This window comes from Teleopsis dalmanni, chromosome 2, assembly GCF_002237135.1.
Source record: "Teleopsis dalmanni isolate 2A chromosome 2, ASM223713v2, whole genome shotgun sequence".
In the NCBI taxonomy this organism is placed as follows: Eukaryota; Metazoa; Arthropoda; class Insecta; order Diptera; family Diopsidae; genus Teleopsis; species Teleopsis dalmanni.
In genome coordinates this window covers 185,797,829-185,824,460 of record NC_051847.1, presented here as the reverse complement: position 1 = coordinate 185,824,460, position 26,632 = coordinate 185,797,829, and the positions used below count along the sequence as shown (strand labels likewise).

Sequence of the window (26,632 nt, the reverse complement as noted above, 5' to 3'; positions counted from 1 at the left end):
AAATATTTGGCATTGACTGCATAACTTTAACGTCAACTTTTAGTAAAAGTTGATCAAAAAGTTCTGGTTTGATGTTACATAGTGCACAGAGCAGTGAATCAAATGCCACTTTCAAGGGCTCATCATGAGCTAAGTTATCAATCCAGTAAACACAAGCTTCAAATATATCATTTGTTATTAGTTCCATTATTTTATGCACTTGATTATTGGAACATATGTACCACAAAATAGAAGCAATGCATTTTACAAATCCACTTTGAGGATTGTTACAACGTTGCGTACCACTGCTGTAACTTTGACGTAATTTGATGACCCATTCCAATAATAACTGTATTTTATCTGTGATGTGTGCATCATTGGTTGTTGCTAATTCATAAAGCAAATCACATATGCTTTCATTTGTGAGCTTATAAACTAAAAATGGTATATATTAAACATATATATTTAAAAACTTAGTTTAAATTAAATTAAATACCTTGAGGTGCTGTATTCCATAACAAAATTCGTATTAAAGATAAACACAATTCTTTGTTATATGAACCTAACTTAAGGAGAACCGTTTCTAAATTGTGTTGAGCTCCACTTGGTATCATGGGCATTATATTCATTAATGAACAACATGCTTCAAGGAAACCAGGATATACGGCCGAAGCACCAATGATATCTGCTTCCCATTTAGGATAGGGCATAAAATCAGCTGCATTGAAACAACGTGATAAAATACTTATCCAACCAATGCTAGTCTTAGCAAAAATATCATTATCACTTGAATTATCAGCATTTGATACACTGTTGCTGCTGCTGCTGGTATTTGCATGTTCTGCAAATATTGTATTGCCGAGTATAGCAATTTGTGACAAACCAATATTGGAACTATCCTTAGGTCTAAACAAAAAATTGTCCAAAAAACCACCAATTATTTAAAACATAAATTAATATGTAAATAAAATGACTAACCTGTATAATCTTAAAACCACACTCGTTGCTATTTCAGCTTTAGCCAACTTCAAACGTATGCATGTCATGCCTGTTGTGGTTAGTGGTGAGCAAACGGGTATAGGTCCTAGACCATAATCACGTGATATTTCTAAAGCTACAGCTGATGGACATGATGCCAGTGTCGGAGTATGTGGTTGCAATTGCACTTCCTTCAGCAATACCGCAGTTGGCAACGTAATGGTTAAATCTACATGCGATTCATTAGGATAAAACATATAATTCCAGGCCGGTGTACGTGGCCGACGATGTGAAGCCATTGGATTGGAAATTAATATATCAGCGGATTGAGCAGAATCATTTTCTGTAGAAATATTGCAGAATGGTGCAAAATTAATAAGACCTTCTTGTAGGTAACGTGGAGACTGTGCGTTATTTGTTGGTGGTTTCTTTAAACTGTTATTCAAACTATTCTGTGGAGCAATTTTTATCTTGGAATTCTTGGTCATATGTTGCATAATGAGCGATATTAAGCTAGGTTGCATATTAATCAATGCTTTGTTTAGTTTAACTAAATTTTTGCAAATAATATTTATGCCACCAAGTTGTGTAAAAATTTGAACAGAAGATGAATCTGCCAAAACTTTTGACATAAACAGAAGAAAAGGTTCTGATAATTGTAAACGTGGAAGATAAGTACGATTCGAGGTGCCTTTAAAAGTAAAAAAAAAGTTACGTTATTGTATGTTCACTTATTATATAAAGAATTTTGCTTACTTGCTTCCAGATATTGACATATTGGTGCAATAACTAAACGTGGGCTTGATGCTTTTTCGTATAGTAAAACGAGCATATTAAAAACTGCATCTGCTGTTGTTTGCGGATCATCGAATGAATTATTATCTGTAGCCTTTGTAGTAGTTATAGAATTGTTTGTTATTGTCAATATGACGGAAGTGCTGGTGCAATTCGACAAAGCAGTTAATAAACGTTTCATGGTATTCATGTTCTTATCACGTAATACTGTAAATTAAAATTAAAATTATTTATTTATTAAAAAACTTAATATATATTAAATTAATATATTCCAACGTATATATTAAATATTATTTATATATATTTATATTTAGCTTACCCGTATCAGCTATACATGGTGTTTTCGATTTTGGACCATCATTATTTAATTGTTCAGCTTTTGTTTCATCTGTTTGACTTTCGTTTGAAAGTTCCTTATCTTCCGGTATTGGAACCTCCTACAAACAAAAAGTACATATTTAAAAAATATTCATAAACAAAATTTTAAATCAAATATTTATCAAAATGTTATTGCTTACACTTGGCTGTCTTGGCAACTCTATCTGTATGAGCGACGATGACAGCTTTATTAAACTAATAATCAACGAATTATCTGATATAGATGCATTTTGCTTAGTGTTATCTGAACCAAGCACATTGGCAAATAAATTGCAGAACGTATTTGCAGCACTACTATTATCAGATATACGCTGACATTGTAACTTGTCATTGTTGGATATATTATTGTTGACCAGGAACGCTTGAATATAAAAAATAGATGAATTGGTAATTTTATTTCAAATATTTATTTTACTTACAAACATTATCTATTATTTTTAAAGCAACAATTAAATCAGCTTTATCATTTGGCATACATAGCAAATCACGCACTAATTGACTTTGTGCGTCGATTGGACCCTGTTGAGTGCAAATAGCACCACCTGGTTGAACTAACTGCAGTATAATATGCAGTAAAATATCCTTAAGTTTACGTTTACAAGTGATAAAATCTTCTGTCATTTCGCTTTTCTTATGCAACCATTGTAATAGTTCATGCAAATGTTTACATATAGTTGGTCCAGCCTAATTATTTAAATTATTAACAATTATTCAATTAAAAAAAATCGTAAAATAACTTACACATCGATTAGAAATAATAGTTGAAGTCATACCATAACCAGAGAAAAATCTCAACAACATTTTCTCAAAATGTTCATCGTTAATTATAACTTCGTTTATATTCGTCGAATCTGAGTCATCATCACAAATAGCTTGTGAGTTACAAGCTAAAAACAAGCATTGGAAACCCAAACACCAAGTACGCAACTTAATATCATTATGCCAAGCTAGTGCAATTAACAGTCCCTGCACAGCATGTGCACCAAATGGTATTTTTGGTACATCGGTTTGCGAAAAAGTTCCAGTACAGGCTTTATCAGTAAGCTCTCCATTCAAAGTTAGCCACATATGCAATACCTGTTCCAAATGTACCCATGTATCCTTTAACAAAAAAAAAAACATTTTTTAAATTGTACACTTTCTATTCCAAAATAAACTTCATTTTAAAAATTTACCTGCATATGTAGATCTGCGAATATGCTATCAAATACATCTTTAAACATTTTGTAAGTATTTTGCGATTCATTAAATTCTGGTGTTGACCAAATCTCTGTTATGTATTCTGGCCATATGGTTGCTTCCGGAATGGGTGTAACGAATTCATTTCCAGGAATCTGAGGCAATGATGCATACATATCCAAGGAAGAAATCATTGTTAAGCGTCGAATTTTAACTTCAATGTTGATATCTAATCCAACATCTAACCTAGCATCTAGGGAGCTCGATATAGATTTACAAAAGTAATTAACTGTATTTTTATTAACGTTGTTGTTGTCTTTTTTCGTTGGTTTTGTACGTTCAATCATCGCCATGTCGTTGAGAAGTTCATCAAACTCAGTATCATCGCACTCAATTAAAGATGGTAAATGATAATATTTTGCTATAAGAGTAAACAAAAAATTTTATTAATTTAATATTTATTTTTTATATAATACTTTATTTTATTAATTATTAATTATTGTTTACTAGTAAAATCACTTTGAAAATAATTAACAGCTCTTGGTCGTCGAGATTCACGAGTGGCTCCGGGACATAAACCCGGCCGTTCTTAGAACTGTTAATTAATAATTAATTAACTAATTAATTAATGAATTATTTAAATGCCAAATTTTTATTTGATAATTAAGTGCACATGTACACTGAGGATGGTCTACAAGGTAGACAGAAATAGTTATAATTAAAAAAATAACATACAAATTGTTTTAAAACTTATTAATTTTAATTTGCATTAAAAATGAAGCTTAAGCTCCAGCTAATTAATTAATAACACATATATAATGATTTATATTAATTATATTTACCATCAGAATAGGGCACTTCATTACTGTTAGCTTGTACAGATGTCATGGGTTGTTGTGCATATATTGCTATAAATTGTAACAAATGAAAAAAAATTTATATATAATATTCAAAAAAAAAAAATTTAATTATAATTACATTGATAACTGTCAAAAGCATTTTTTGGTGACTGGTCTGCGGTTACAATTTCCAAAATACTGCCGCGATCATTTGTAGGAGTAGCGTCATTGTCTTTATAGTGCTTATCAGCATCTAACAAATCCTATAAAAAATAAATTAAAATTTATTATAATAAATTACTCTTGATTTAAAAAAAATACTATTTTATTTAATATTAACATATGATGAAACTCCAAATAAACAAACAAAAAATATAAAAACAGCTATATAAATGATTCTATCTCGATAGAAGACTTGTTGCTCCTTATAACACATGGCACAATACAATACAAAACCATCAAAATTCTTAAGTTGATTAAAATCATAATTATCTAATAAAACAACTTATCCGTTATTAATTAATATAAGAGTTTTGCATAACGAAGTTATGGTGCACATTATTCTATTTTATATCGTCTTCATTTGATAAAAATACAAAACGATTTATATTACCTGTAATAAACAAGTAATTGCATGTACAGCCCAAGGTTGTTGTTGATCATTCCAAACAGCAAGCCGGATTAATTGCTCCAGTTGTGTGGTAGTTACAATTTTTGTCAATTTTACAGCTGGGCGACAGGCAGATACCAACCGTGCAATCACCTAGAAATGTTAAAAATTTTATAAAAATTTGGTATTATAATATAAAAATGGGTTTTACCTTGCATGTTAACAAAAATTGATCCATATTGCAAGTAAAATCCATCTCTAGAAGCAATGCAATAAGACCTCTTATCACAATTAATATATTATAAATTCGTATGGCTTTAAGTCCCTTATCAAAATTATTTTCAATTTCTATTGCATTAACTTCTTTGACAGGCTTTGATGTTGTTGCGCTTTTATTTGATTGTTTAGATGATTTTGGTTTTCCCGCTAATTCCATTAATATATTTGGATGCTATAACATAAATATATTTGATTAGATATGTATATGTATATGAATATTTTTAAAATTTATTGTCTACCTCATTTTGTATCATATATATCTTTTTTCCCCAATCAGTGTAAGGTTGAACACTATATTTATTCTGTATAATGCGTTTCTTAAAACAACGTAATTGTTTATTTTGTGTGTTAGATGATTGTGTACGCGACTTTGTAAAATCAGATTCACAGCTCATGAAATCCCAACGATTTGTAGCTGAATAAAATTATTATATAATAACAATATATAATAATAAAAATAATATATTTGCTTACATTTATCTTTATGATCGTTATTATCATCTAAGCAAACTGACAAAAATAACAACAACCATGTAATTAGTTGTAAATCAGATTTCAACCATAAATTTCCGGAATTATCTTTGTATCGATCAGCGTTATCATAAGTTTGTTGATAACGTGGTGATATTGGTGCTAATAATTTAGCTAATGTTTTTAGTATTGCATCAATTACTATTGAGCGACATGATCCCATGGCAATGCTTCGTCTACCCAAATATGTTAGTAGGAAAAATATTCTAAAACGAAATACAATTGATAATTTTACATTTAAAACAATATATACAATATATACTAACCGATCTTGTGGAAATATTTTACTATTTTGAGACGAAAATAAATTACAGAAAATATCCGCCAAAAAGTCACCCCACCAACTTTGGAAGCAACACATCCGTACCAACAAAGAACAAGTAGCTAATTGTATGTGTGCGTCTCCATAGACGACCAAAGAATTAAATAACATATTGGCAACGTCAATTGTAAATAATTGATGTACTGGTAATATATTCTACAATTTTAACAAAAAAAAAAGCAAATAAATATCATAATATACTAACAGTAATGAAGTTATTAACATTTGTTTTTAATTTTAATTTAATTTATATAATATATATGTAAGTTTATATTGCGTACTGTTTATCGTTAGTTATCTTATGATAATAGTTTATTGTTGTACAATAAGTTCTTTTACATTAGTGATATATTCCATTACATTAACATAAGTAAAGTCCCTCAACAACAAAACATTTGTTACTAAAAATAGCTGAACCCGGTTTTACTAAAAATTTTCATGTTGCATCAATGTTCTTCTTTACTGGAATTAAAGCATTACATTTGTAGATTATATGAACTCGTGAACACACTTCGTGTTTTAATTTTTCATATACTTATTCACTAAAGACCATTTCAAATTTGTAAGGCATTTTAATAACATATGGATATAATAGTTGCTAACTCAACGAAATATGAAACGAATTACAATGCGAATACATCTGGGTAAACATGTGAATTACATCTGTAGTCATTTAAAATCGTACGAAATATAAACATTCGCGAGGCATTTTTTTTTACTACGTATTGTTTATAATTGAGCGTGTACAGCATTATTCGTTTTACCTTAAATCCAAATTCAATAGAAAAATGCAATAATATTTCTACTAGGCTTTGGCTCAGAACACGCAATTTATCTCGTGATGTTAACTGTAATATATCGTCACGTGCAGTCATAATTGGATTGACTTTTGACAAGGAAGTGTCGAAACGATTGATAACATTACGTATAACATTAATTTGATGTTGTAGCATAATACATTCCTGTTGGGATTAAAATCATTAATAAAAATTATAAAAATATTTATATTTCATTAACTTACTTCGTACAAATTAATGATTTTTAAATTATCCACCACATTTGCCTCTGTCTCATGCTGCTTATTAATAAAAGCCTGCATGTGAGCAACATTTGATATTTCGCAATTTAGCACAGGTGATAACAGTTCCAATAATTTACAACTCGCTAAGCTATAACGACAGTGTACATCTTCATACAAAGAAGTCAATGCCTTTATCTGAGCTTGTAAATTTTGTGGTTGGCGCGTAACTTTCTTCAATACTGTATCACCATAGCAATCACTATCTAACACAACAGTATGACCATAAAATGAACCTATCGGTATCTTACATTTTGTGGATGACATGCCAATGCGACCAATAATGGTGATTTTCATGAAACGACATATTGGCGGTGGTTGTAAATCAGTCAAAACTAATGTCTTAGTGCCGATATCATGTGTTACTGTCAAACGCACACTGTCAGTTTCTTCATCAAAACACCAAATATCTATGTGTAGCGATGCGAGCTCATCACAAGCTGGTATTACTAAATCGGTTAATAGGATATGCGCGCCGAAGTCTAGCACAACAAATCGGCGAGCGCCAGAGTGCATACGATCGATAACAATCATTTGTTTCGGCGGAGGCAAAAGCAATTTATGCCAAGAGAAGACATTAGTTGTAATATTTTCCTTGTTCACATGAGGTAGTTGTGCACTTTGTTTTTGCGTTATGCGTTGTTCTCCATTATTATTATGCATTTTAAGCACATCTTTAACTGTTGTTTGAGTTTCATCTAACTTTGTGAGGGCATCCTCCAAAGCTGATAATTTAGCTTGGGCTGATATTGCTTTTTCTTTAAAAAGTTCCGCTTTATTGCTAGCGGAATTTTTAGTTGTGTCATCACATAGCTCAATGTATTTGCAAATTGCTTTGAATTTTGGCAACATAGAATTGTATTTCGATGATAAATGCGGCAAATGCTCAAAGTCTAAATAAAAAAATTTTATCAATAAGGAGTACTTTTTAATTACTTTATTACTTTTTTAATTAAGTGAACTTACGAGAAACGCCATTGGCTTTTTGTTCAACTTCTTTGGGTTTCTTTAATTTAAGATGTTTATCAACAATAATATTTTGGACATTATTAACAATGTCGTGTATCTTTAAAGAAAAACAACTAACAGTTGATCATTTCATATAATCTATGTTTTGTATACCTTATCAATATCGGGATCCTTTAAAACATCTACGGAAACGGATTGCATTGGTCCCATAATAATATCTTCCACATTTATACTCGACCCATTGCCAGTTGAAATTGAATCCAAATTATCTATGCGAGTAGCTTCAGATGTTGCAGCACAAGAAAAATGCAACTGTTCTACCTCTAATAAGCCTCGCAATTGGTTGCTCACACTTTTACATTTTATCAAATGTGGGAATGTTCGAAAATCTACGCTATCTATTTTGTTTATTTTAAATATATATATTAAAATATTTTCATACAATTTTTTAAACTATATATAATTACCAATTGAACAGAGCTTTTTAATATCCATACCAGCTGTTTGCATTGCACCTGCATTTTGTCGCATGATGCTTAAAAAGGTTGAAGGAATTGGTGCATTATTCTTGTTCATGCTTGGTAACTCATAATCGAAAATTTCGGGCTCAAATGGAAAACCATACATGCCAAATCTGTTATAAATAATGTTATAAATTTGAAAAACCAATTTCATATATAACGTACCTTGTTCCTAGTAATGCACCATACGGATCCCAACGTTGCGAAATTTCTGCAGATATCTTGGTTAACAACTTTATGCATAATTCAGAAATTTCGTTATGCGAATCAGCAGTAGATGTGGCACAAACCAATGTTGTAAACCAATGTACAACACTCGCATGTTTTGAAAGTGGCAACTCCTTGAATGTGGATGATATAGCCGTTTTAACAGCAACGCTCAAATTAAGTTCATTCTGAAGTTCACTAGGCATGTTACCTATACCACTGAAAATTAAAAAAACAAATTTAAATGTTTTGCATCCTTACAATTGATTAACACTTCATTTATAGTATGATTTTTATGCCGTTATATATACAGAAAGACTGTCTCTGCAGTGTGCAACAAAGTTTTATGAGTTCTTATTTTTTTACGATAAGTAATATTGTAGTATACTTACTCTGTTAATATAATTATTACTTTCACACATTTGTGAGCGATCGAACGATCGCTATGAATGATACAGTTACGAATGATACTGTGTATGTACTTTTCAGCTATAGAAATACATTCAATTTGTTGTGCTACTAGATCCACATTATTATGTTGCACATTTTTATTCAACTGTGCTTTCATACTTTCAGACTTCGAGGAACGATAACGATTCAAGCGTATAAAACAAATCCATATCAATATATCTAAAGCAAGATTTTTTTCTAGCCTCGAAGTTTCAGTAGAACTTATAATCAAAAATAAATTCTCTAATAGCAGTTTACTTTCAAGCATTGCAATTCGTTGTGTACGTTCATTAGGTATATTTATTGTCTTTACACCACGTACAGATATGGATATTTCGTGTAACCAATCGCATCCTATAAACAAACAATAATATCAGTATATTTATTATGTATATTTAATTAAAATATTTTTTAATTATTACCACGTGTTTTAGCTTGACCATCCTTACTTTGATCTGACATAGTTCGTAAATGCAATAAAAAGTTTCGTGTACGAGTTTTAAATAGTTTCGGTGAGGTTAATGTCATTACACCACCCTGATCGCACAGGTCAATACATGAGGAAAGTTCAATGGGACCGACCAATATTTCGGCATTGTAGGTTTGCAAGTATTCATCAGTTAATACCGGATTTTCATTAACTGGAAAATATAATTAATAAAAAAAAAATTTTTATTTAATATACAACACATCACTCAGCTAGTTATTTAAAAAAGTTTAAATAAATTATTTTAGACAGAGATATACTCGGCATATTCTTTACATTTAATTACTGACTTTGAAAATGATCTAGAAACAATTAATACTAAACTATTAGTATTTCAGAAAAATTTAAATATTTTATATTAAGTAAGAGATATACTCTTTAAATTATTTCAAATTATTTTTAAATTTATACTATTTATATGCTCTTTATATTATTTTTGATTATGTTTGATACTGACTTTAAGATTGATTTTAAAATATATTCTATTTTTATAATATTCTATTCTATAACATTCTAAAATATTCTATTTCTAAATTATAGTTACCATCAGCAGCACTTGGTATAAAATCATCATAATTTTTCGTGTTACATTCCTGATAACAAGCATTTGGTCCTTTCATACGATAACCAAATCCACTTGTATTCTGCTTGAGCAAAGTCACTTGTATAGCTGCAGGATTATGACATTGCTGGAATAATGTGAATTTCAAGTCAATGTGGCCTAGTTGAACCGGCTGGTTTAGATTCAACTCAATCGTATGTTCGTCCCAAGTAGTGCTACAAACATTAAAATTTAATTGACATATTATATTTCCATAACTTGAAAATAAAAAAATTTTTTATTAAACAGAATAACAATGTAACGTCAGCGATGAGTGCCATTTTTCATACAAAATCCAAATAAAAATATGTTAATGAGGTTCAGGAATTATATGTGTAAAAACAGTATTAGATATAAATATATACATACGCATCATTATGTAGACGCCATGTTTTAACATGTTGGGTATCATCTCCATTGCGTAAATACTGCGGTTGTTTTCTTTGTTTTTGTGCCTGTACCATATCATTCCAACAGCTTGGCACTTCAGCTGTATAAGCACTTAATTTGTCATCAAATTTTGTAAGATCATATAAAGTACGTAAATCCTCTATTAATAAAGAACTTTTAAAAGCTATGCAATTCGCTGCAGTTAGTGGCGTAGGAGATGGAGACTGATGTGTTAGAGTCAAAATATTTGTTGCACTGCAGTCAACTCCTAATACTCCTTGCGGTATACATGGTAATGGTAATTTACCAGAATTAAGTCCATTCTTATAAACTGCTAAGTCATTAATGTCAATATTAGATGTGTTGGTAACGTTTTCATTTCCACCATCTGTCACCGTTATTTCTAAATTATTAGTGGATTTAACACAAACATTTGACTCATCATCCATTTCAAGCATTTCATCTCCAGATTCATTATCTGCATCGTTAAAAGAATAAAAAATAAGCGAGCCCTTACTTGTGCAACCACATAAACGATCTAGTGTACGACAATAAGCAATAGAAGTAAAAGCTTCTCCATTGACTTGTATATCAGTAATATGTTTAAAATCCGTTAATGAATAAACTTTAATTGTACCATCATTGCAAACCACGCATAATGCTCCATACTGCACCTTTCTTCCAACTTCGGAGTTTGTTTCCTCATTTTCCACGACAAGTTGGAAATTAGGTAATATGCAAAGCTGTTTTGGTTGCTTTTTCCGATTAAATGTGACTGCTAACGTATATTCATTCGATATTACACCATCAACATAATCGAATAACAACAATTGAGCAACTAAATCGTTGCCATTAAAGTCGGAAGAATCTAAAAAAATAATTATTTGTATATTATTACATATTTGTAACAAGCCTATTATTATTATAGTATTAGACTCTACTTACCAACTAACTGCTCATATTCTACATCCTCTGTTGTTGCCATTATAAGTTTTTGTTCTACTTTGGAAGGAAGTTTAGTTTTTTGCAATTTAACCAGTAGTTGATTGCAATCACTATTTATTGGTAAGATTTCACTTATTTCAACGATTTCATTTTCGAAATCATCACTAAAAGTGTTCATACGTTTAACGCTTGTGCAACTCTCAAATACGCATTCAATGTCCTCACACGGTGGAGCTTTTGAAATGGTACTAACATTATTGTTGTTATTCATGTAGCCATTCATTGTGATATTCTGATTTTTCTTCATTTGAGCGGCAGCTAATAAATTTTCTTTAAAATAATTTGCGTCCATATCCATATCTATTGAAGGTCCTGTATTCATTTTAGCATCAAATGGATTTACAATTATCAAATCCGTTTGCATATGTGATAACTCAGTATTAATCAAATCAGTTAAGGCCATTGCATTCGACTTATCTTCAGTTCCATCGGTATTCATAATACTAAGGGCAGAAACAAACCCATTGCTATCGAAACCATCCGCATACTTTTCAAAATTAGCGCTAACTGTTTTGCTGTCATCGTCTTGTTGTTCATATTTGAGTGGTAGTTGTTCGTTAACAGTGTCATCTCCTTTAAATAATACAAGCAGATAGGGTTTGAGGGTGAAAAATGTAAATAAAAGATATTATTACTTACCGTCACTGCTTGTGTTTGATGTTTTCGGTTGACTAACGGCCACACTACTTGTACTACTTCCTTCAGTATTCTCATTTATTCGATCACATTCTACAATATTGAGAACAACCATACGTAAGGCATGCTCGCCCGTACTTTTTTGAATACTTATGCCTAGTACAATTTTAGATCCAACAACGCCCACTCTCAAAGATGATGAAGATATACATTGTTGTGCACCAGGTGTGCTCGCAACTCCATTGTTACTAATTTGTGTGGCATGCATAGCATTAATTTTACGTTGCGCGCATGCATTTGGTAGTACACATATCGCTGTAACATTTGCCCACTCATAACTTTCATCACATACATCTTTCATTATTACGGCAATATTGAATGTGTGCATGAGTTTCAAATGTCGTTCTATACTCCAGACAGATATCTCACCGGATTGTTTACAGCTAGTACAAAGTACATTTGCATATTCGCTATTTGAAATCACATCGAAACCAATACCACCGACAGTAGCAGCTGGATATGTAGCATAAGTAACGCTTAATGGCACATTCTGAGTATACTCTCCTTTAACAAATGGGCAAGTAGGCGAATGGCGTTCATGTTCACCCCATGGTTCATCAGACTTTTCCCAACAGACTAAGCAAACATTGCAGGTAAAACACATCGCACGATCTTCACCAGTAGGCGAAGGCTGATGATAGAACCCAGCCTGTGCCATTTGGTCAGGTAGTGCCCATTTGTAATCCATATGTGGCCATTTCTCAAATGTCTGTCGTCGTACAGCCTCTGAATGCATCAGAGTACGTTGCAAATTTGTGCATTGCCAACTTAACTCAGGTAAACGACAACCGGTAAGAAGATCGGTGAGTCTTTCATTAATCGCTGAAGCTACCGGTAATGCGGGTATATGTCGCTCCAATCGTTTTAATAACAAAACTAAATTATTGGCAACCAACTTTATACTGGAATATGGTAGCTCTAAACATACAGTATTCCACTGTTTCAAGAAATAAGTAAATATATTATATATATCTATATATATTAATAGTATTTTTAAAACAAAATAAACTTACACGTTGTGCTTTGATGCCCTTTTTTGAATTTGCTTGTGCTCTCTCTATTTTATCTTTTAACTCATTTGTGACATCAGCAGAACATTCAAAGTCCTCCTGCTCAAGTTCCTTGAGACACTTCTGGAATGTCATTGCCTCTGATAGCAATAATTCCAATTTGATAATTTCATCATTCTGTAGAATAGGCGATTGCAATATTGTGTCGAAGAGTAATACGCCATTATAATCGCCACGAAATCCTAGGTGTTGTCCATCCCAAATTAAAATCTTATCTTGCAGAGACATATATCGACCATAGATATTTTTGTCTCCATCTATATAAACATTTAAAAAGAATATATTAACAGTCATAAATTATCAAGGTTTAGATTATAAAATATTTGATTAGTAAGGCCTATTGGCGATAATCACGCCATTTATCTGATGAAATAACAGCTTAGGCAATATTGGCAATATTGGCAACACAAGCTTAATTTGTTATTGTTAAATATGATGACTTAAGCCGAGACATAAACATAAGTTCTAAACATTTTTCTTCTAAGAATTATTTGTTTATATTAACATCCACACCGTCGCTAGAAACGCAGTTGTTCTTGGTATTCCCCATTATTGTAATGTAAACGTCTGCACATATACATACACATATATTGTATATCGTATATCATTAGCAATAATAAAAATGAAAACAACCATACATTACGATATAAAAACAGACTAAACAAACAATTGGAATCCGCTGAGTTAAACAATTCCGCAAAATTAAAGCGAAAATAAACTACAACAAAAACACGAATGCCAAAAGGACTTTAGTATAGAGAAATATGCATATTCTTTTCTGATTGTAAATTTTTTTTTTACACTATTTAATAAATGATTGCAAATTTTTTGAAATTGTTATAGCGCCAGATAAAAGATAACACACTCATAAAAATATTTACCTGAACCAACAAGCGAATATGTTTGCAAAATTGTTCCAGAATGCACATCAAGAATTTTTAGCTCGTTCGCGTTATCGAAAACAAGAATAACGTTCAAGTTCGGATGATAGACAATGTTACTGGCCTCCACTTGACACTCATTCAGTGATGAAATACCACTGCCCAAATTCACAGTCAAGTAGCCATCTTGCTTGAAAATCTTGTCCGGGTCGTTAGCCATTGGTCAGCGCGCTTATATTACCTTTAATTTTCGTACTTATTTTATACCGAACTTATTCACTAATTACGCAAAAATGTATGTTCTTTATTAAAAATCCCGAAATCACTAATAATTATTAATATAATTCCGTAGAAACGTCTTTACTTCGCGATCGCCATCAGATTCGTACCCAATTACTGCTATCTCAGATATAATGTGAGAACGACACAGAAATCTGACAGCAGCAATGTACTAAGCAGAGTTGCTTTTGGGGCAATTCAATTGGCAATCGGTGTGCCCGTTGTACGCTTAATAAATTCTAGAAACTCACACGAGCTGCCAATCACAAAATGTTATACAGTACACACAAATTAAAAAATTTTTATTTAATATTGGTTTTTCAAATGAACTTGTTTCCAATGTACACTTCAATAGAAAAGAAATTTTCTGATTGATATTACGATTTCATAGAAATCAAAAGAATATTCATAAATTTTTTACCCGATAAAACTTGAAATATTCAACACTATATTATAAAAATATATGAAAATACTGCATTTAAGGTTTGTTTCTTATATATATACGAATATATAAGATATTACACTTTAAACACAACAATATATGGAATAACAGATTAGCTGCTTAGAAAATGTTATTTCTTTTCGCGCTCCAAAAACGGTAAAAAAAGCTTTTTCTTTCACTTTAATTTCGCAATTATATTCCCTTTTGCTTTTTTTACTGTTTTGACACATAAATAAAATCTAAACTAACTAAAATTATATAGTTATTCATTTTAACAATTTACCATATTTCAGAAGCTACTTGATTAAATTAAATAAAATTAATTCTTAAATAAATGGAATATCATATATATAGAACAAAAAATGATAGACAATATATTATGGCGTTTACATTGGCCGAAAATGGCTCATTTTGAATGAGCCATTTGAAAGTGTTTACATTCGTTCTATTTCATTTGTTCTCATTTCAACAGCTGATTTTGCAACTTGCATGTTGATTTGATTTTTGGCCTGTGCCAAAAAAATTTTGCATGAAGGTTAAATATGCCTTCAAACCTTACATTAGAAACTTAAAACATATTTTTAACTTCGATTAATTACTTTTTGGGAAGTAAAAGTTTTAAAAAGCAGTGCATCGTTTTCAAGAAAATGCAACCACCAAACATTTGTTTACCTTTTTTTGTAAATATGTTAAAAACAGCTTTTTCAAACTGTCAAAATGCCATGAAGAGCTTTCATTTAGGGTATGTTCAATGGATTCCTTTGCATTATTATTGATATATAACTGGAAGAATTATTTATTTAGGCAGTGTGAGAGTTCGAGTAAATTGATGGTAACATAAATTAAGGGAAAAAGTAAATAAATTCAGTATGGCAGCGAATGTTGGCATTTCTAGAATTTCGGTTGGCATACTTGGTCTGCAACTTATTCTGCATACTTGTATGCGTTTTGCTATTCACAAGGTGTAATATTACTGCAGACATGTCTGCAGACCGAAATTTGGTATGCATACATGAATGTACACAGTGTGATTTGGTAGCATAGTATACTTGGTTTGCGTACATGTAGCATCGTCTATAGCATGCTTAATATAATAGGTCTGTTCCACGAGCTACTCATAGTAAAACTCAAGCAAAACACAAGTAAAGTACAAACTGAGAGCGTAACACAAATAAAGTACCAAATTACGCTCTATGCACAGATTTTCATGAAACAGCTTTGTGTAAAATCTGGTAAGAACACCAGTGCCACGCAAATAAACAATACAAAAATTTAAAATCAAAACAAAACAGCTGATTCACACATCAATACAAATTTTACTTGAAATAAAATGTACGAGTGAAGTCTGTTTAGCATTTTCAAATTTAGACGGGGATGTTGCGCTCTCTCAGATGCTCTCTCAGATGTACTCAAAAATTTACTAGTGGAACGCACTTGTGTATATACAGTGTTACTCAAAATAGACCTAATATTTTCTCGTGAATAACCAGTTTAATTTTTAGTTGAATTCAACTTAAGATTTAATTTTTGTTTAGAGTTAGATAAATAATAAATAAATAGCTATAATATTCTTCAGTTTAGTTATAATTTTATTAAATACAATCGATATCATTAACGTTAATAAAACATGCTTATATAAATCAGCTGTTGCTACTATATGCTTTATAACTTTTACTAATTTTTACTGATAAAAATAGTGCTAGTAAAATAAATCGAGTATTTGTACCTCACATCTCATTCTTTCTGCTTTCTTTAACTAGTTTTTAATGAAAGGAAAATAAAAGCCAGCAAAACAGTAAAATACAAAACACACCTGATTACAAAATTATGACATTTAAAAATTTAACAAATGATTTACAAAAATAATTACAGAAATTATTACCATAAAATCTGTTAATTGTTACAATGACATAAATAGTACTACAAAAATAAAAATATATATTTAGAATACATAACCTTTACCTTGAATGGAAATATACAGTTTTCTTCAAATGACAGATGGTTGTTTTACCTGAAGTACTATTTGAATGCAACTCTGTTGACTTGATTTTATTTATACAGCATATAAATAACAGCTGTTCAGTATTTTGATTTTAGTTTGTTTTCTTTCCTTTTAGAATCATGAATATTTTACCGAAAAAAAGGTTGGTATATTTTTAATGAATTTTGTTTAATTTAATTAATTTAATATATTATTAGCTGGCATGTGCGTAACAAAGATAATATTGCACGCGTTAGACGTGATGAAGCTGAAGCTCGTGAACAAGAAGAAGTAAAAAAGAAAAAATTTGAATTAGCCGTAAGTATTTTTAATGCATGCATTAAACAATTTATAAAAATGTTTAATTATAGGAAAATGAAGCGCGTATCAGCTTTTTACGTAAAAAATCTGGCCTAGTGGATCTGGAAGAGTTTAAAAAAACATATGAAATTGATGAAGACACTCCTACTTCTTCACAACATGTAAACTTATTTTCAGATTTAAATAGTCATACAAAAAGTAAAAATAAGGAAGCTGAAAAAGAAAGTAAGGCAGAACGTGAAAAATATGAAAAGCAAGTAGGATATTTAACTTATCTTGGGCAAGATACAAATGAAGCACTCAAATTGAAAAGTTGGTATGAGAAAGCACCAATCCGTGGAGTGGAAACAAAATATGATGAAAAAGATCTTAGAAATAAATATTATAATGATCCACTCACCTTGATAAAAACACTATTGCCATCTGAACAACAGTCTGATGAAGAGACAGATTCAGAAAAAGAAAAAGAAAAAGCACCAAGTAATGACAAAATTAAAACCGAAATTCTAACAAAGGATTTAGAATTTAATAGAAAATCCAAAAAAAGTAAAGAGAAAAAAGAAAAAAAGTCTAAAAAAAAACATAAGAAAAAATCCAAATATAATTCTGAGAAGGAACTTAAGCATAAAAATCGTGAAGAATTGTCCATTGAAAGAATGCAGGACAAGAAAGAAAAACTGGCAAAGTTGCGTGAGGAAAGATTACGGAGAGAAGCTGCTGAAAAATTGCGACAAGAAGCTTTAATGGCACCAAAGACAGATGTGCCACCAGTAAATACGACAAATGTGAAACCTTCGAATACTCGAATTAAACAGAAATACAATAGTCAGTTCAACCCGGAGTTGGCAAAACAAAACATATTGGAAAATAATTAATATTAATAAAGAAAACATAATGCTTTTTCATATTCTTAACCAAGAAAGAACTCTAGATTTTAAGTAAAGTTAATGAATACTGAGGTATGGAATGTGAACATTGGTTTCATGAGATAATATCCCATTGAACGGATACAAAACCTTTTCTTTCTCTATCTAATCTGACGTGATTGTATATAAAGGGAATAGTGTTTCCTAAAATATATAGTTTGTGTAATCAATAGCTCTAGATAAAATATTCTTACTTAACAAGTAACTTGGGTATAATGTTTTGGTTGTATTTAGGAATAATCAATATTTTTAAATTTTATTATTAACTAATGATAAGTCTACCTTTTTTTATTTGACTGCTTATTTGACAAAAAAAAATTATAAGAATTCTGTACTAAAATCTGTAATTATATTTTTAAGATCAAATCAATTTGTCCCATCACAGTAGAGTAATAATCAACAATCAATCACAGAATAGAGTAACAATCAGAGCTTTAATGTCATCATCAACAATATCAATCATACAAAACAATGTGTATGAAAAGTTGTAATTTACTGAGATACTTTTACTTTAATTTACTTTGAATAATTTTTATAACAATACTGCATAAAAAAAAAATTAAATTCACTACTACCAGTAATGATAAATCCCTTCCAACAGTAATAATTTGTGTAGGGCACTATATATGAACTCTAAATAATGCCTTCAATACATGAGTTCGGATAAAGAAGATATATCAAATAGCTAACTTAATCTATTTTATACTTATCTGCCACAGATAGCGAATAATTACTTAATTGTTAAAAATAAAAAATATGCAATCAATTAAGCTTCGCTTTTATTTACTTAAATAATATATTTCATTATAATTAAGTTTAAAAGATAAATTTACAATGATTTTGCACAACGAAAACCTAGGTTTCCAGCTGAGCTGTCAGCAGTATTTTGCGAACGAGCAGCACATCTATAACGGTAACAATATGATTTGTGGCATAAATAGGAACCTCCCTTTTTAACCATATTAGGATTAGCACTTCTGTCATTTTTTTCCCATATATCATCTGTCCATTCCCAAACGTTACCCACAATATTGTACATATCAAAATTATTTTGACGAAATTCATTAACCGGACAAGTAGTATCAAAACCATCTTCCAAAGTATTCTCATCTGGAAATTCCCCTTGCCATATATTAAGCCTTTAGAAAGTAATAAAAAATATATTCTAATTGTTTATATATAAATTTTATTTTCATACCAATGCTTATCATTTGGCATTAATTTATTGCCCCATGGAAAGAGTTTTTGTTTTCTACCTCCTCGGCATGCTGCTTCCCACTCAGCTTCAGTGGGTAAACGCTTACCTAACCACTTACAGTAAGCTACAGCATCATTCCAAGATACATGAACTACAGGATGATTCTGTAAATCTATAAAACACAAATAAATATATTCATTAGTATTGTTAATAAAGTGAATAATACCATTTAAGTTGCTTTCTGGTCCATTAGGATGCTTCCATGATATGCCTTTTACTTTAAACCACCAAGGCGCTGAAACCTTTATTTTTAAAAATCGAATTTATGAATAATAATCTATTATTTGAAGTTAAAAATTTTATTTATTTTACACTCACAACTCTAAAGTCTTCGTATTCCTTTTGCATTTCAGTACTTAGGAGCGCTTTAAATATGAAGCTATCACCAAATATTTCCGCTTCAGTGGTGTAGTTTGTTGCATCTACAAATTGTTGAAACTTTTCATTCGAAACTTCATATTTATCCATATAGAAGTCTTTAAGTTTAACTATTCTTTCAGGTGTCTCATGATCTGCTAGAAAATGTGGTTTGTCGGTACCAATTAAATAATCACCACCTGTTATTAGGGACATATCCTCGATAACAGGTTCCGCATAATAATCCCTGTATCGGGAATTTTTGCTTTGTTGCTTACATACTTTATTATCATCTATATCGGCATTTTTATCTTCATATAATGCATGCGGCTTTTCGTCTTCTTGTCTATTTAACTTGTTGCACCCACAATCCAACAACGCAATATCAATGCATAAAACAGAAATTATAAACAAACAAAGCAACATTGTTTTGATTTGCTAAATGTATATGACACGTCTGTTCTATTCTACGTGTTCCAACAAAATCAGCTGGCAATAATGAAGATAAGAAAATCCTCCGCCATTTATAGTGAGTCAGACTAAAAGTATTTGAGTAAGTAGTTATATTCGTATATATATAACAAAATATTTTTTAATTTTAAATTTACAAAAATGTATATTCGTACACAGAACAATAACTGAATAATGTATAGTTGTAGACTTTTTCAATGGCTTTTTCTCAAAATGAGAAGTTTCAGACTTGCAGAAACTCTTTACGGCGATAAATGCATTATATTGCACACGATACGAAAGCGAATTTGGAAAAACAGCTGTTTTTTTGGAAAACTTTTTAATAAAGCATAGATATGTCTAATATTTAATGAAATAATTATATTTGCAATAAGAAATTTTGGCTTTTAATTTTAGTTAATTATATATTATTACTTTCAAATATATACATACATCAAAATACTTTTATGTTATTACTGATTTCATAAATTTTACTTTCGTTTTTTTTAAGCAATCACAAAAATTACGTCACAGCACTTTATTGTCATATAAGAATTAAAATAAAAACTTCAATACATATTTTCCAGTTAGAATAAATATTATTGGTTCTTATTTATGTTTTGAAAGTAGATTAATTTTTACTTTGTCGTTAATTTTAGGATGAGCATATAAAATTAAGCGTTTAAAGCCTTTAATGTGTGTACAGTAAATTAAGTAAATTATTGTAATTATATCACAAAAATAAATATTTTATAAATTTAGGAACCCAAAACTTAACAAATAATGCTAAAAGCAGAAAATTGACAATTGTGATATGACTCATTGTATAAAATATTTTTTTAGTTTTACAATTTTATTTTGTTTAATTTTCGTAGTGAAATGAATTTTTTATTGTCAATTTTTAAACGAGTTGTTCTAAAATTTGAAAAAAAAAATTCGATTTTCACATTAAAAAGTATTTTCGTGTTTTTTTTTTTTTGTTATTCATTAGTCAAGTCTAGAATCATGTTTACATTATATATTTTAACTATCGAACTTTGCTTAATTCAGTTTGCACACGTCAGGTGTTTACATTGCTGTTTTAGGGATTTTATTTTAGCATTTGTTTTTGTTATCTTTCTATTTTATTTACTTTTCTACTTTTCAAGAATTTTTTTAAGAATCGTATATAATCTTTTTCAATTTAATATATTGTATTAAATATGTGTTCTAATAATTTACACTTAAATGTGTAAGATAATATTGCAATGGTCTGTAGCGAATCTGCAAAGCAAAATCAATTACTTAAAATTATAAAAGAACGAAGTTCGTAATATAAATATATTTATGTACATATTGCATTTCCCACTATTCTAATAAGATTACATAAAAAATTTTTGAAATGATTCCCCGTGCATTCATAAAAAAATTAATTAAAAATACAATTTAATTTAAACATAGATGAATATGAAATATTTAAATAGATATATAAACTATATTTATACAGATAATAAAAAATTTTTTAATATATCATATAACAACATTTGACATTTATTTAATTAAAATTGTTATACTTTCATTTCAAATTGGAATCATTTTTATAGTAACTATTTTTGAAAGCAAAGACAACACTGACAGCTTATTTTAAACATAACAGAAATTTTGTCTTTAGCGCAAATTATTAGCATTTATAAAACGGCATTGACAGCACGTGTGGCGTCATTCGGCTTTTTTTATTATTAATTTGTTGTTATATTTTAAAATATACTAAATAAGTTTAATTTAATTGTAATGGAGACTGGGCGTGTTACTCCGTCGCGTGGTAAGTAAAATATATAGAAAGTTATGATAATTTTGCTCAAAAAAAGTAATTTTTTGATATATAGTAACATTTGACATTTAATAAATGAAAACTGTTATACTTTCATTTCAAATTGAAATAATTTTATAGTAACTATTTTTGAAAGGAAAGACAACACTGACAGCTGATTTTGAATATAACAGAAATTTTGTCTTTAGCGCAAATTATTAGCATTTGCAAAACGGTATTGATAGCACGTGTGGCGTCATTCGGCTTTTTTCATTATTAATTTGTTGTATTATATTAAAATATATTGAATAAGTTTAATTTAATTGTAATGGAGACTGGGCGTGTTACTCCGTCGCGTGGTAAGTAAAATATATAGAAAGTTATTGTAATTTTGCTTCAAAAAGTTAAGGTGAGACTCTTGCGTTACACTTTCGTTTTTGTATTTGTTGTTTCCTTCGTCCATTTCTATAAAACTTAAAAGAAAACGGTTTATTTTTTTTTTTCTCAAACACGGCCATGTTACATATAATAAAAAAATATCGTCATTGAATTGATACTTAAGTGTCTGCTATTAAACCAATTAAAATATTCTTATTGTGAAATTATTTTTCTTATATGTTGTTTGACTTTCATTTATCTTAAATGGGAAATATTTGAATTTCGTTTAAATATTAATTAAAATCATTTTAGTCATATGTTGAGAATAAAAAGTAAATATTTGTTTTTTTTTCTTAAAAATGACAGCGCGACCAGCCTGCTGGAAGAATGCTATATTGATTTACTCATTTGTGCACTCCTGTATGCGCTGCTATATAAATATTTTTATTGTAATTATTTAGTTTTACGACCTTCCAATGCAATTCAATTAAATAATATATACATTTATATAGTTAAAGCATATAGTTCTTATCTTATATTTAACCCTTTGTTTAAAAACTTGAAAAACAGTTGTTGCATTGTTGTTGTTGTTGTTGTTGTTGTTGTTGTTGTTGTTGTTGCTGTTGCTGCTGTAAAGGTAAGGATCTGTAAAGGTAACAGATAATAGAAAGGAATTACCAAGACATACATAGATTAGAATGTGGATATGTATTATTATTAGATTAGTATTAGCTTTCAGAGGGGAAAGACTATTTAGGAGTGAGAATAATTTGGTGGATGAGTAGGCTTTCAATTTAAGTCAACTAGGATCAAGGCAAACAAACCTAGCAATTTGTAAGAAACGGGTCCAAAAATCGATTATTATTGCATTAACAACGATTACTTCTGATTTCTTCTTAGAACTTCTAATTTTTTATTGTAGCACAATTTTATCATGCTTTTGTGATTTTCCATCTGCGTCTAGACCTCTACTTTTTCATCGCATTTTCATCACATATGACAATCATTTGCCAGTTCTCTGAGTTCGCTTTCATCTTTATCACTATATTTTCGAGATTTATTGTTTCAATATAGGCTATTAGCTCTTCGCTAAATGTTAGCTGCCTATCACAGTAAAAGAAGGTATGCTCTGCGTCGATGGTCTGTCTTCGTCGCCATAAATGCACTCATCTAATGTATCTAGCCATGTTAATGTATTGAACTTAGACCTTTTGGAAAAAAAACTTACCTCTTGAACAAAAATATATTTAATACTTTTATTGTATAAATCTGTATATTGTGCTTAACTAGAATATATATTTTTCAATATCAAAGTTTTAAGAAGTTTTTTTTATCATTATTATCATGCAGTCGAATTGGTCAAATATCCATTTAAGTAGGTATTAGAAGTTGTCGTTCCTTAAGAATATTTGTGCTCAAATTTACCATATATCCTTTTGGAAACTAAATGAGTTATATTGTAAGAATCAGCAAACGTGTTTTCTATCTAGTTGTTCGTCGTTTACTAACTTCACTTTGCTTGTTGTGCTGTGAAGGCCATCTCACCTCATTGGCACTGCCAGCTTAATCCTACATTTATTACAAACTAATCATTAAGTGTGTTGCATATCAAGATCTTCTATATAATGTAATGTATTTTATTTATATTTTCAGTGACACGTTCACAGCATAAGCATCTTCAGTCAGAAAGTGATAATTCAAGTAGACCTGGTACACCCGTTTCAACACAGAGCTTAGATATATGTAAGTAATTTGTCTATAATAGAATTTTCAAATTTTATTAAAACATTAATACATATTTTAATATATTTTTTATAACAGCACCAAAAGATACTGGTCTACGACGTACCACACGTAGATTATCCACTTCAACTCCTTCCAAGCTTATGGGAAAGTTAGTTAAAGAAGGAACTCCTGAAGTAAGTACACCTTCAAAAAGAATTACACGTAGAAATAGTACTTCAATTATTGAAGTTGACGTGCAGAAATCAGTGAAGACACCTAAATTTCCTACGCTTGCAGAGGAAGATGTGAATTCTGAAAAACGTAAGTCAACAAAAGCAAAGAATAATGTTTTTAAATTAAATAAAAATAATCAAAATTAATTATTCAGCAAAATATGGAGAGAAGACACGTAGAAAATCTATTTCACCAAAGCTTCGATCACAGAGTGACAAAATTAGTGCAACTACCAGTAGATTTACGCGTAGTGGTAAGTACTTGTTTATATATATGATATATAATGATTATATAAATTATTTTTTTTTATAATACAAAGCACTAAAAATCGAAGCTGAGTCGAAAATTAAAACAAATATACCAAAAAAAAAGAATAGTCCATTAAAAAGAAAAGTAAATAGTAACGATGTTGAGGACTCGGAAGTGGAAATTATAAACATTAACACCGATGAGGATAGCCAATCCAGTGTAATTGACGTGAAAATAGATAAAAATGCTAAAAAGACTATTAAAGGTAAGAAGCAAAAAACTTCTGATGAAGAGAAAAAAGATATAAAAAATAGTGAGGTTGTTAAGAACAACGTAAAAGATACTGTTAAATCCACAGAAGAAGAAGAAGAAGAAACTAAAGATATGAAAAAGCCCGATTCAATTGCGAACGATAAAAATTCAATCAATATAGAAGAAGCAGCAATTGAGCAACCGGTAGAAAAAAAAGTTTACGGCGAAGAAATAGATTTAACAGAAGACAATGAAAATAGCTTCAAAGCAGATGAAAATCAATCTAAAGAAAAATCAAATAAAGTATTTCATAACGAAAGTGGAGAAGTAAAAATAAAAGTTGAACATAATGAAAGTGATGTTGAAATGATTGAGATTGATGAAGGAGTTGTTGGTATTGATATTAAAAAAGAACAAGAAGACGAGGGTAAAAATATTGGAAATGATGATAAAGATATAGAAATGATTAAGGAAAATGTTGGCGAGCATAAAAAAGAAAATATTAAAATAAACGATACAATCATGACTAATAATGTAGTCATAAATGTAACTAATACAGATGCAGTTATAATCAATGGTAATAAAAACATAGATCCAAATACTGAGCCGCAAGCACTTAATAAAAGTTTAAATGAATTAAATGTAAACAAATCATACAATGATGATGTTGAAATTATTTCCCATGATTTGGTGATTAAAGATGTATTAGTGAATGAAATTGTGAGTGACAGTAAAGTATCAAATACAGATCTTAATAAAAACAATAGCATTTTGGAGGCAAGTAACATTCAAGTGCCGAATTCAGATCTTAAAAATGACAATAATATTTTGGAATCAAGTAGTATTGATATGCCAAACACAGATCTTCAGAAGAACAACAGCATTTTGGAAACAAGTAATATTGAAATGCCAAACACTGATCAGAAGAACAATAGTATTTTGGAAGCAAGTAATATTGAAGTACCAAACACAGATCTTCAAAAGAACAATAGCATTTTGGAAGCAAGTAATATTGAAGTAACAAACACAGATCCGCAAAAGAACAATAGCATTTTGGAAGCAAGTAATATTGAAGTACCAAACACAGATCTTCAAAAGAACAATAACATTTTGGAAGCAAGTAACATTGAAGTAGATCTTGAACAAAACGAAAGTACTTCAAATGAAAATGATTGTGAAAATGATTTAAATATACGTAATGTTAGTTTAAAATTAAATGATATGAAAAAAACATTAAATTCTATTAAAATCAATTCACCTTGTACTGTACCGATGCAACAAACTTCCAAACCGTCAACACCCCTAAGTACTATGAAAAAATTAAAGGTAATGATAACTGACGTAAGGACTTTAGAACCAACAAGTCCAGATCCTAAAATAAATGAAACAGTTCTCGATAAAACTTCGAATTCGAATAAAATGAATGAAGAACCAAAAACTCCAGATCCAAAAATAAAAAAGACACTTCTCGATAAAACTTCGAATTCGAATAAAAAGAATAAAGAACCAACTACTCCAGATCCTAAAATAAAAGAAACACTTCTCGATAAAACTTCGAATTCGAATAAAAAGAATAAAGAACCAACTACTCCAGATCCTAAAATAAAAGAAACACTTCTCGATAAAACTTCGAATTCGAATAAAAAGAATAAAGAACCAACTACTCCAGATCCTAAAATAAAAGAAACACTTCTCGATAAAACTTCGAATTCGAATAAAAAGAATAAAGAACCAACTACTCCAGAT

The 26,632-nt window shown here is 29.9% G+C and overlaps 4 protein-coding genes across 7 annotated transcripts in view; 2 read left to right on the top strand and 2 right to left on the bottom strand.

Annotated features, from left to right (window-relative positions):
* Positions 1-15,199, bottom strand: LOC119678027 (baculoviral IAP repeat-containing protein 6-like; the record flags this gene model as incomplete). Of its 2 annotated transcripts, XM_038089658.1 has the most annotated exon segments (31): positions 1-414; positions 476-885; positions 958-1,648; positions 1,714-1,959; positions 2,072-2,189; positions 2,271-2,491; positions 2,550-2,814; positions 2,872-3,231; positions 3,306-3,730; positions 4,152-4,217; positions 4,288-4,411; positions 4,762-4,911; positions 4,970-5,209; positions 5,277-5,452; positions 5,512-5,774; positions 5,835-6,046; positions 6,655-6,852; positions 6,912-7,861; positions 7,935-8,034; positions 8,091-8,335; positions 8,405-8,571; positions 8,624-8,884; positions 9,058-9,469; positions 9,538-9,756; positions 10,147-10,379; positions 10,573-11,461; positions 11,539-12,171; positions 12,238-13,231; positions 13,308-13,621; positions 14,246-14,870; positions 15,047-15,199. In XM_038089658.1, coding segments are annotated over 30 exon segments (10,216 nt in total), but the record flags the coding sequence as incomplete, so codon positions are not given.
* A 1,682-nt stretch (positions 15,200-16,881) lies between these two features.
* Positions 16,882-18,443, top strand: LOC119678029 (leukocyte receptor cluster member 1 homolog). 3 transcript variants are annotated; one of them, XM_038089663.1, is made up of 4 exons: positions 16,882-16,967; positions 17,084-17,110; positions 17,166-17,265; positions 17,319-18,443. In XM_038089663.1, exons 2-4 carry the CDS (start codon positions 17,088-17,090, stop codon positions 18,141-18,143), a joined length of 948 nt encoding a protein of 315 aa, XP_037945591.1. In that variant the 5' UTR covers positions 16,882-16,967; positions 17,084-17,087; the 3' UTR covers positions 18,144-18,443. The 3 variants fall into 3 exon arrangements, with proteins under 3 accessions (XP_037945591.1, XP_037945590.1, XP_037945589.1); XM_038089662.1 differs by having other exon boundaries at positions 16,885-16,982; XM_038089661.1 differs by lacking the exon at positions 16,882-16,967 and having other exon boundaries at positions 16,993-17,110.
* A 513-nt stretch (positions 18,444-18,956) lies between these two features.
* Positions 18,957-20,259, bottom strand: LOC119678028 (formylglycine-generating enzyme-like). Its single transcript, XM_038089660.1, has 4 exons — positions 19,771-20,259; positions 19,619-19,694; positions 19,393-19,564; positions 18,957-19,333 (listed from the first exon to the last, which is right to left on the bottom strand). The coding sequence occupies exons 1-4, from the start codon at positions 20,233-20,235 to the stop codon at positions 19,024-19,026; spliced, it is 1,023 nt and encodes a 340-aa protein (XP_037945588.1). The 5' UTR covers positions 20,236-20,259; the 3' UTR covers positions 18,957-19,023.
* Positions 20,260-22,376: 2,117 nt separating this feature from the next.
* LOC119676367 (slender lobes-like protein) overlaps positions 22,377-26,632 on the top strand; it is a 4,891-nt gene continuing 635 nt past the window's right edge. The window contains exons 1-5 of the mRNA XM_038087603.1: positions 22,377-22,407; positions 24,080-24,169; positions 24,248-24,472; positions 24,540-24,638; positions 24,780-26,039. Coding sequence (XP_037943531.1) covers positions 22,377-22,407; positions 24,080-24,169; positions 24,248-24,472; positions 24,540-24,638; positions 24,780-26,039 — 1,705 coding nt within the window. The remainder of the gene's footprint in view (positions 22,408-24,079; positions 24,170-24,247; positions 24,473-24,539; positions 24,639-24,779; positions 26,040-26,632) is intronic.

Bases quoted from the DNA above. Each gene is read 5' to 3' on its own strand.
- LOC119678029 (XM_038089663.1), top strand. From the start codon at position 17,088: ATGAATATTTTACCGAAAAAAAG. The intron at 17,111-17,165 runs GTTGGTATATTT...ATATATTATTAG, and splicing joins AATATTTTACCGAAAAAAAG to CTGGCATGTGCGTAACAAAG. The intron at 17,266-17,318 runs GTAAGTATTTTT...GTTTAATTATAG, and splicing joins AGAAAAAATTTGAATTAGCC to GAAAATGAAGCGCGTATCAG.
- LOC119678028 (XM_038089660.1), bottom strand. From the start codon at position 20,235: ATGTTGCTTTGTTTGTTTATAATTTCTGTTTTATGCATTGATATTGCG. The intron at 19,695-19,770 runs GTGAGTGTAAAA...TTAAAAATAAAG, and splicing joins AATACGAAGACTTTAGAGTT to GTTTCAGCGCCTTGGTGGTT. The intron at 19,334-19,392 runs GTATGAAAATAA...TACTTTCTAAAG, and splicing joins ATGCCAAATGATAAGCATTG to GCTTAATATATGGCAAGGGG.